Source organism: Mytilus galloprovincialis, chromosome 7, assembly GCF_965363235.1.
Source record: "Mytilus galloprovincialis chromosome 7, xbMytGall1.hap1.1, whole genome shotgun sequence".
NCBI classification, from domain to species: Eukaryota; Metazoa; Mollusca; class Bivalvia; order Mytilida; family Mytilidae; genus Mytilus; species Mytilus galloprovincialis.
Window position 1 is genome coordinate 21,940,188 of NC_134844.1, and position 12,037 is coordinate 21,952,224.

The 12,037-nt window shown below is 31.8% G+C and overlaps 1 protein-coding gene across 1 annotated transcript; it reads left to right on the forward strand.

Annotated features, from left to right (window-relative positions):
* The first annotated feature begins 6,431 nt into the window (after positions 1 to 6,431).
* On the forward strand, positions 6,432 to 11,326 carry LOC143082549 (uncharacterized). The gene is made up of 2 exons (XM_076258269.1): positions 6,432 to 6,508; positions 7,319 to 11,326. The coding sequence occupies exons 1-2, from the start codon at positions 6,493 to 6,495 to the stop codon at positions 9,433 to 9,435; spliced, it is 2,133 nt and encodes a 710-aa protein (XP_076114384.1). The 5' UTR covers positions 6,432 to 6,492; the 3' UTR covers positions 9,436 to 11,326.
* The last annotated feature ends 711 nt before the right edge of the window (positions 11,327 to 12,037 follow it).

The following is a 12,037-nucleotide window of genomic DNA, read 5'->3' on the forward strand; positions in this document are numbered from 1 at the left end:
GTTTGAATCTACTGTATGAAGTTTGTCATAAATGAGTTCGTACAACCATAGATATAATAGCCATAGATAAAGTACTCAGAATATGTCACACTGAGCCCCATGTTTTTTCCTTTGAAATATCAAAATCACGGCACGGCGCGTAGTGGCCTGTGATGTAGATAACATTTGCCGACATCCTCCCAATAGACTAATTACTTATCATAATTATTTTTAAATTATTGGGCACTCGTCTCATCAGCCGATAATTAATATACGTTACCTGTCTCAAGTAAAAATATGCCGTGAGGCGGAAGCAATAAAAGTTGTCTGGTTATAAAAGTTGTTCGGATTGTAATTTATTTGGAGAAAATCGGTCAACAAATGAAAATGTTATGCTGTTGTTGAAATAATAAAATAGAGAAAACATGGAAAATTGACTTAACAGGTATGTACAATTAAATTGTCATAGCACTTGCATCGGTTGCATTCAAGAAATAAGACCTGTATGATTGACAAGAGGAGATATATATCATTTACTGATGGTATACGTGGTTAAAAGGTCGAACCTGGTCGATTTTTTTTATGGCGAGTTAAAGATTTTTTTTATCGAGATTCAAAATAGTGTAATCATATTTTAGGCCAGAAAGAAGAAATCATAATTTTTTAGATTTTTACAAGTGTTGAACGTTTCTGTCGTTACGGAAACACGAAGTTTTTGAAAATAAAGAGAGAAAAAAGGAATACATTAAACTTATTAAACGCCGTTTGGTGATGAAAACGTATGTGGTGGACATACTGAATACATTAAAAAATTTGGAGATAGCACAATCATGTCTCTGATTTTTTTCTTCTATATACCTTTCCGCTTATCATTTTTGTGCTTGTTTTGCAATTTTAAAAATAACTGTTTGTATAATCTATGGCTATGCCGAAAATATAGGATTGTGTCATTCATGCTTTTTTTCCCTTCCTTCATACAATTGTGTTAGAGGTGTGATTCGTACTATAAATACAGCTAAATAGCCATCCTTAATGTCTGCCCGTTCAGTTGTCAACGTACATTTTGTGTACTTTATTTATATAACTATTTTGGGTTGGTATGAAACCAGTTGTGTGTATTTTCTATTACAGTGATTGATTACATGATCGTTGATTTCACAACGTGCAATGGCAAATATTTGATGCATATGCAGGACTAATAATTAAGCACGTTTATAAACATTCCAAACAAAATGCCAAGGAATTGACCTTGTTTAATGAAAGGGATATACAAAATAAAACTGTATTAAATAACATTTTTTTAACAAAATAATTTTACTCGCATATCGAGTAGTCTTGAAAAAATACAAATAAATAATGTGTTAAGTGGCCTTTGTACGTATATCTCTCCTTCTTTTTTCTTTCTGGCATTGCTTTATACAAACTTTCAACTTTCAGGAACTATCATTCATGAGAGTCTTCTACGTTGTGTCTGTCGTTTATGCGGAGAAAATAAAGCTATTTCTCACAGAAAGGAAAGCCAGCCCCAAAGGGAAAATTTGAGAGAGACGTAAAAATATCGCTCAAAATTGACTTTGCAAATGATCAACAATTTCTTGTTCCGTAAAATCAGTCGCATCAGTGTCGGACATGTTTGTCAATGTAAATGATGTACCGGAAGATAACTATAACTACCGAAGAATGACATATTACTCTCCCGATTCACAATTTATTAGGTATCGATCGTCGACTCTCCCGATTCACAATTTATTAGATATCGATCGACGGCAATTGCCAATGAAAGCTAATTAACACCAAGCGTGACATGCATATAATAAGAGGGTGATCAAATTTCGGCAAATATCATCTGCTTTTGATGTGGGTCCAGTCCTTTATCTATGGCTATTATATCTATGGTACAACTAACAACTGTATTTTGCACTACACGCTGTTAATTATTTTGTTTTGCAGAACGATATACCTCTATCGTTATAGTAATGATACAGTATGTGTTAAAAGTCTTGATGTTCATAGTACAAAATAAATTAATAAAACCAGGTTTAATCCACCATTTTCTACATTTGAAAATGCCTGTACCAAGTCAGGAATATGACAGTTCTTGTCCATTCGTTTTTGATGCGTTTTGTTATTTGATTTTGCCATGTGATTATTGACTTTCCGAATTGATTTTCCTCTAAGTTCAATATTTTTGATTTTACTTTTTAATAGTTTCGCTGTGTATCATGCCAGTACGTGATTGTTGTGTTCAATATAATTAATTTCATGTGATCCCAAAAATTTGCTCTAAGGAGCTCAGATAAAGCGATTCCGGTAAACGTTATAAAAGAGTAACATATATATAATGTCTACATTATATGTAGTATCCCTAATACATTGATAATCAAACTATGTTTACGTATTTTATGCCAAGGTCGACCTTATGTAATCACAAAAACAAACCGGAATCTTTTGTAAAATGAAAGATAACTCAAATGCCTTCTTACTCGTGCATATATGTTAAAACCATTTTATTTGATGATTTTATTATGGTATATTTTTGGCGTATTAAAAATTATAATCCTGGTACCTTTGATAACTATTTTTTTTGGAGCAGTATGCACTAGGTGAGTATAAGAATTGTGTATGAACAAATTAAAACTGTTTTAATCACTAAGTCTATCTAGAAATACTACAGCTAACAGTAAAGTCAGTATATTGTGTTAATACGATATTTATCGTATATTCGATGTTGTGTAAGAATATCCATGCCAGCTACTCTTTGATACCCAGATATGAATATCAAACAGGCTGAGTCGGTAAATATTTCCCATCAATTCCAATATCATAGTGTGCTAGTCTAATCGTAAAGCAGTAATTATTCCAGATAAACGAGAGTTGACTATTACTGTCTCGGATATAATGAGCACCTAAGATATTGTAAAAATCAACAAGCTCGTGACCAGTATTAAAAATAACTCGTACCAGAAAGATACTTATGACTAGTTTCAAAGACAAATTCGACCAGTTTTAGACAACTGTTGAGTCAATTTAAGGACGCATATACTTATCAGCTTCACAGACGACTCTAACAAAATGGAATATGAAAATGATCATGCTTATTTCTATTGAGTTGAACGTGTCTACTCTTTCTGAAACCTTCTACATTTGCCACACTGATTATCCTTTCCTATAAGGCAACTAGGAGGCTTCGGTAAACATTTGAATGACCAAACATACATCACATGTTTAGAAAGCTTCGGGCATAAACTGATATTTAAATTTGCACTCTTAAATGACCATTAAACTAAATTGTTGATATCGAATTCACACTTTAATATTTGGCTTTTTCAGGTTAGGTTTAGATTTAGCAAACATTGTTAATTTATAATGGTGATTTGTTGAAATCGTAATTTAGTTTTTATTTTCAAAAATATGTGTTCTATCAAACATTCCAGTCATTTTCTCAGCTTTTTTCTCGTATCTCGAGAAAGTATTTAGCTCGTGTTCTAGGTTCCAAAAGATCACTATTATCAGAACTTTTTAGTTCTATAGCTCTTGAACTGTTTAGGTTCTTATACATCATTGGCTTTCAAATGTTCGGCTTTGAGCGTTCCTGATGAAGGTAAAACAAGAAAAGCGCTACGGACCAATGCAATTTATAACTTGTTGTTTTCATTTTCTATGTGGACAACGTCTTATTCAAGTAAGATCTGGGTTACGACTTTGATCACTTAAAATTAAAGCGAAGTATACCTAGTTTGACAGTATATCGAATTTGTATGAAATTCAGAACGCTTTTCGAACTTGTTGGATTGCATCTGATTGTCTTAAAAGTGAAATTTGTACAGTTTATAATTTCCAGAGATACAACAAAATTACATTGAAATATCTACAATGTATATATAAATGCAAAGAATGTACGTGAAAAGCATCGATGATATACTTTATATTATAAAACAAGTCCTGATTAGACGACAGATCTTACTTAACATGGTGAATAGAAATAATCAAATGCATGGATAAATACACGTGAATTAAGGGGAGTATTGATCAAAGTTTAACAATATATACTGCCAAAATGTTTCAATATGCAATCCGAGAAACGCTGAAATATTCAACTATATTTTTAAAAATTTACCAAATTGTTAACAGAACGACAAGATGAGAATGTATTGGATAATAATTAAGTGTTTCAATGCAAGAGAAAGCCTAAAACTTTAGAAAAAATACTTACATCAGTTAACATCGATCCGTCTTGACCAAATATCCCTGTGTTAAAGAAATGTGGAGGATCTTAATAAAGTGTGAGCCCACACTACCTTCTTAATTGTAGCCACAGCCCCGCCCATGCAGCATTAGCGGAACAAAAATTTTATACTTTCGAAACATGTATGATGTATTCTTCTTATATCTGAGTGTCGCCATGATGCACGAAGATATTAGACGATTACATCTGATTAACAAAGAAATATAGGTAAGTGTTTTCTTTTCGTTTCTCTTGTTCTAAAAAGTTCAATTAGTTTTGATTAAACAGGAATAGTGTCATTATCTAAAAATTTCCAGTTTTACTAACACTTTCAGAAGTTATGGATTATGAATGGAATCTTCAAGTGAATGTCCTCTTTTTTTTTCTGTCGTCTAATTGATACCTTATCACTGCCTTTGTATGGCAATATGAATCGCTGTACTATTTTGTCTTTTTCTGGTTAAACTGCCAAAACTTGAACTTTTTACTGATAAATGATAAAACTTTTTAGGGAAAAATGAGTTATATCTCCGCTTTTGACGTTGTTTATGTTGATCAATCATTTGTTTGGTGTGTACTATTTTATGAACTGTTATTTGTCTTTCCGTTGTTTTTTTATCTTTTGTAAATGTTATCTGTCCTTGTTTCTGATTATTTTCTATTGCCCCTTTGATCTCGTTTAAAACAAAGTTGGTAACCTTTTAATAAGCAAAGTGCTGAATACTGGATGACAGTGTGTTTAAAACCACGACATGACACAATCTAATTGAGTCCTCGTCAATTTTGATATTGGTGGCCACGAGCCCAATAACAACTTATTCTAAGCAACTAATTACTAACAAAGATTTTTTTTCCATTTGAACTGTCTGTAATGAAAAGAATAATTTCACCCTGTGGTTTTAAAAACATACAGTAGTTCAGTGGAATAAGTGTTACAATGAACTATTTCGCATTATTTCAATTAATGTGTTATCGGTGAAAATTATTGATAGACTTGTTTAGGCACATAGATGTTTTTGCATGTGGACTGTCTCACTCCTTTTTGAGTTTATGCTTTATTTGTTACCTTGACAAACTACTGTCGTAAATCCCATAATTTATTACTTATTTATATTATAATATATTATTGTTCCTGTTCGATAAGACAACATTGAGACAACCTGCCAATGGACAAATTTCATTTCATTTATCGTTTACTTCTGTAAATAAAAAGTCCAATAAAATGACAACTGTTATGACTGTTACACAAAGGTCAAAGACGGAAGTAAGTTTCTTCTTTTCTTCTAGTTTTACGTATATTGATGCATATTAAAACAATTAGATGAGATATAAAAAAGGAATGTATAACCGCGTGACAGGAAACTATTTTAACGGGTAAAAAGAAAAGAAAATACAAATAGAAATGACGTCAATTCAATTACTTTTAACAATAGAACCGATTGCAAGTAATACTACAAGTGCAACATGGAATGAATAGCTGTTATCATGTCTTCACTACTCTCCCAAGTCGTCATTATTTTTAAATTGATCAATATTACCACTTAAATTACTAATCTATCTTGATTAATAAGACAAACAATTTCGGAATATGTGACATGCATATGAGAACAGGAACATATGATATGAACTCGACTGGTTTTGTATTAGACAATCAAGCTGAGCCGGATTTGAAGTTTAACGTACTAGTTCAAAAGGTAACAGTCAATAGGATTACAAGTCAAACTATAAAACACGACTCTAGTGCAGTAAGTCATTGGTGCGGTCCGCAGACTGGTAAAACCAAAGACTTGAAAATTAGTATTTGTCGTTGATCCGTTTTGCTTATTGCAAAGACTTGTGTTTTATACTATAAAACACAAGTCTTTGCAATAAGCAAAACGGATCAACGACAAATACTAATTTTCAAGTCTTTGGTTTTACCAGTCTGCGGACCGCACCAATGACTTACTGCACTAGAGTCGTGCTCGCTATAAGGAGAGCACCGAAACGGTTACGGGGAACTAAGTTATCGATATTACGGAATTCAATTTATTGTGGGGCTGTCAATATTGCGGAAGAATTCCGGTATTAAATGCTCACATAAAATAGAAACCAATTTGTATAAAATGTCCTTATCAACTGAATAATACTTTATTCAGTACAGTTGATGTGAACAAAAGGCACATATTAAGTTAATTATTCAACAACAGTCATATTTTCTTCCTTAACATTTTGTAAATGGTATTTTTCACATGATAGATATTCTATCAAAATAGGCCAACAATGAAAAAATCAGATTTGGAAATGTTATGAAAAACACGGAAGGTACGTAGATATATAAATACAAAAACATGTAATATACCAAATTGAACATAACAGGATATGAAATTTGTATACATACAGGATTTGATGTAAGTTACAGTTTCATTATATATTTTGTTTTTGTTTTATGCATAGCATTTCATTTTACCCATGGGCCTCAGTGGCCGAGTGGTCTAAGTGGTCAAACTACTGTATCACTAGCCTGTCAATACTTACAGAGAAGATATTGGAACATCAAATTATTTGTACAGTTTGATATTCTTCTTTAATAATAGTAATTTACGATGGTTTGATTCCTTCCAAAGACATCAAAACGTAAGAAAATGTACATGTTATGAAAACCAAATTTTTAAAATCAATTAGCAAAAACGAATAACAAAAATAATACAAACCAACAATTATTTAGTCGATCTAATTAACGTGTCAATCTGTATCTAATATTTCAACAATAAACCAAATTTAACTTAAGAAAAATAACAAAATATATAAAACTTTAAAGCATAGACAAAAGAAACAAAAACAAAAATAGTATGAACTCATCAAAGATACCATAATTTTGTATGTTAGACGTGGGTTTCGTCCACTTAAGACTCATCATCGGCTAAAATGAAAAAAAGTTGTAATTCAATGATCAAATTAAATCATGATCATTACAATCCCAACTAGTTCTACAGCACTGTGCTTAGTCTGGCTAAGGCCATTTATCCCTGGTGGTAGCGAAACATTAGTAGTTCGAATGATTTTAAAGTTATATAAATAGCAAACATACGCCAGAAAAGATGTGTATATGTTAAGTGCAATTACTTTTTGTAGAAATGGAGTTGTCATCTGAGACGTTAGAGCCGAATTTTTCGCTTGAACTATTTGATTTTCTTAGTAAAATTGTTGGCTCTGAAAAAGACGTCCGAGCACGAAGGATATTCTTTAAAGTGTTAGATCATGCTTTACAGTACAGTCCTCAGTGGCGAGTAGTGACTAGTGGAAGCAAAGCAGAAGGCTTAGACTTACCAGGAAGCGACTTGGATATTATGTATATCAACCAGGTGGACACAGTATACAATGCAAAATCTGAAGTACCAAGTGATTTGCCATATGCACTTTATTTTGATTTCGAAAATACACCACCAGGGTATGTTCATATCAAGCTACATCAGAACAATAAAAGTGGGATACAAACTCAACATATGTACTCTGACAATATGTTGTTAGCAAATGGACACTACAAACGGTTGATACAAAGCATGTATATTGATAAAGATATTTACGATGAATCCATGTTTTTTACAGAGATACATGGTCCTTGCTCCTCTTCCGTTTGTGGTTCGTATGATTTCTTATCTACTTATGAATGTCATTCCTGGCCGAGAAATGCGGCAGAGTGGATAACAAGACCTCGCAGTTATCAATGGCCTCAAACGGAATTAATTGAAGATATAGTCCGAGATAACGTCTTACTTGCACCTATTGGGAGTAAGTCTAATAACAAGAAAGAGGATCCTTACGAATGGAGAATGTCTTTCTCAATTGCAGAAAAAATGCTTATTCATTCATTTAATCATACACAAATTCTGTGTTATGCGCTACTAAAATATACATTAAAGGAAGTAATCCACCGAAAAATAAAAGGAACCATGTGTTCATACTTTATGAAAACGTTATTATTCTGGATGATTGAAGAATCTCATATTTATCAATGGCAACCTAATAGACTGTTTGAATGCTTTCAAGCATGCATAAAAAGACTAGTGTTTTTTGTACAGAACAATGTCCTTCCTAACTACTTTATACCACATAACAATTTGATAGAAGGAAAAATTGATGTACAGAATAAAACATCATTAATTTTAATCTTGCAAACGTTCGTCACCAATGGAACACACTCCTTAAGACAAATGCAAACTTTTTCATCATTGTTTGATAACAGTGAAGCCCCTTTATCTTCTGAATTATTTAGCTCAAAATATTCTAATGTGGATTCAACCATTTATCCGATTTTACATTATATGCACGGGATAGGATTTGGGGGTAGTAACACTATATATCAGCCGATTTATTGTATAATGGCTCACAGAAAATGTAAGCTCTTAAAGCACATATGCTTCATTTGGTTTTCAAAACTTTGCGGATCTTTGCTTAAGCATTATTCATTTATGATATGTCAGGATAATAAAGAAACATTACAAAATCAAAAATATAATAAAATGTTTTTTTCAGACTACAAGAAATGCCTTTGGTATAGTGTACTCGGTTCGTTTTCTGATTCTTACACTGGTTGGCTCCTACTAGCCGAATTCTTTTTTCAATTCAAACAGCATGAGAAAGCTTTACAGATACTTCAACTATGCTCAATAAAAAGTTCGAACAATCATCAGATAATAAACCCCAATTTAAAGCCTTCCCAAAGAAATAAAATATTACAAAAAATTGGAAAAACTTTTGTGCAGCGATATAAACATTCATGTTCTGATTTATTTTATCTGACCCCAAAGGCAAAGCCACATTTAATGTTTTATCATGAAGATGTTCCCTTTCCAGGTCCTGATAGGGATATCATTATTGTCAATCCGCAGATACGAATGTATTATTTACATTTTCTATGCCATAATTATCTCGGGAACAATACTGAAAAGTGGAAGGCGCTGCGATTACTGAATGAGTTTACTCTACAATGTACATCCTCAAAGGAATACACAAATTCGCTGATGCATTTATTGCATGCAAGTTTAGTTGCTAACACAATACAAAGTTTTGCGTTAACGGATGTTTTTCATCACAACTGTAAATTACAGTTTATGTATAAAGATTTTTGTTTCAAGCATCTTAAGCCATGTATACGTGCTGCGACAAATATGACAAGAGAGGAGCGTGATTCGTTGCCTCCTCTTCTGAAAAAAAGTTTAAGTTTTGTATCTGATTTATTAAATATTTGAATGCAAAAACATTCAACCAACGCTTCTAATGTTACATTTTTATATATCTATCTTTTCGGGACGTATTATGGTAAACCGTTGTCAGTCCGTCCGTCCGGTACTGTCTATTTGTCCGTCTGTCTGTCCATCCGTCTGTCCACCCGTTCGTTCATCCGTCCGTTCTTCCCGCTTCAGGTTAAAGTTTGTGGTCGAGGTAGTTTTTGATATAATTGAAGTCAAATCAACTTGAAACTTAGTATACATGTTCTTTATGATATGATCCTTCTAATTTATTGACAAATTAAAGAATTTCGCCCATTTTTATGGTTCACTGAACATAGAAAATTATAGTGCGGATGGGGCATCCGTGTACTGAGGACACATTTATGTTTATATTATTATATTTTGAACTAATCGTATCAGAAAAATCTAAATTGCCATTAGTTGAAAAGAAATTTAAACCGTTCAATATCAAATTTAAAGATTTATAATAAATGTTAGAAAACGAATATAATTAACGATTTTTAAGATTTTATTATAATAAAATAACTAAACAGATGTGTTTTAGGAAATCTATAAGTACTGTCAGATACATATAGTACAATATTGTATTATATGTCTCAGGTAATGTGAATGTTATTGATGCAGTGGCGTTCGAATGAGAATAATAATGCATAATAACTAATCACGACTTAGGTACATGCATGTATATGTAAATAACAAAATAAATTCTTGTGACCGAGTTGTTCTTTTTTTTTTTTTTTTAGTTCATATCCAAAAACAAAAGTTAAAATGTTATTTGTGGATTATTTTTGGATGATAAACGCAGATACATGGTTTATTTTCGGAGAATGCTTAATAAGAAAAATAAAGAAATGAAAGATAAAGAAAGATACAAATTCAAGGTGTATACTTAATGTAATTTGAAGAAACACATTCGTTTTTAATACGATAATGCAAATATTTAGAGTAATGAATAAATATATTATTATGTTAAAGAGATGCGAAAGATTCCAAAGGGACATTCAAACTCATAAATCTTATATAATTACAATAGAAAAAAGTAAAATATCAGTTATAAAAGAAAACGAACTCCAAGGAAAATTCAATTCCAATCTTATCTCAATCGATTTATGAATTTCGAACAGCGGTATACTACTGATGTTTGTGTATTACTACAACACCTTCTGCTATTCTGTCACATAGTTTGTGTATACGTATGTATTATTGATGCTGATGTAATTTAAATGTACATGTATACCTATAGTTTATATAGACTTTGGTAATAAAGATATCCTGTTGCCTTTATTTATCGCCCAGGATTGTCAGTTTTTCTACCGAAAATTCTACCGAAGGTTCTAGAAAGAACGGGTGGTTCTTTCCCAACACTCCGGTTTCCTCCACCAATACACGCTTAACGACACGAAATAAAACAAACGTGCTCAAAGTGACATTAAGGTAGATCATAAGTCTATACTTTTTGAGACAGAATGTTCTTATAATTTGCCAAAATGAGGATTTTACTATGCTTTTTTCAAATATATAATAGAAAGTATGGGTCACCGTGCTATTTTTCAAACTATGAGTCGTTGAAAATAGCCTAAATTTGGTTAGATTGTTCATGAAAAAACACATTTGTGTGCATTAAAAAAAATCTTTGAGATAGAATTTTGAAATAAATTGTGAGAAGATAGGTTTTATTACATGTTTTAAGAAAATAAAAAGAAACACGGGGGTCACCGAACTTGTTTTCTTGCTGCAATTAAAGATAAAAAAAATCCTTATTAGTCCAGTATATTGTTTTTACTAAAAGAGTTATCTCCCCTTAAATAGCTCATTTGATAAAATGATTTTTAAAACAAAACAAAATGATATTTGTGTGAATATTTTTGATAATACAATAAATCATCAAGTTTTCCTTATATAAATGATCAGTCTAATCATTAAATAACAAATCTGTCTCAAAATTTGCAGACTTGGGCAAAGAACTATACCGATTTTGTACTGTACAATCCAAGATGGTGGTATACCATGTATCTACCTTAAACACAATTTAATCAATCAGTCAATAAAAACATCATAGATAGAGGCGTTAGGCATCCAATGCATTGGATGGACATACGTTATTCAAATATATTAGGTGCACCAAATTGTAGTTCTTGTGCTTTAATGCAATTAATCTCAATTTTGCAATGGCTAAGAATTACGTGATACATTTGTTGTTAGGCAGCTATAAAATTATGGGTAAACTTTATTTTTATTTTCCTTAAATTGCGGATTATCTCGTAAGTAGTGTACGATAACATTGAACTAAATAAACTCATCATAGATACCTTATCGCAATTTGGGAATCTGCTTGAATTGAACTATTGACGTCATGCTTCACTTACTTTTCCTTTGTGGCGTCGGGCATTTTTTGATGAGTTTCACCTCTGATGCTAAAAGGTCACTAAAAATAATAACAACCACTTTAACCGACTTAAATAAAATTCAATTTCAATGAATTGATACATTAACATATTTTTTTATATTCAACTCTTAATTTAGGCTATCAAAGCAACCGTCCAGTTTAGCCATTTATGAAGTTACCCATAAATAATAAACCTCACTTCATTACTTTAAA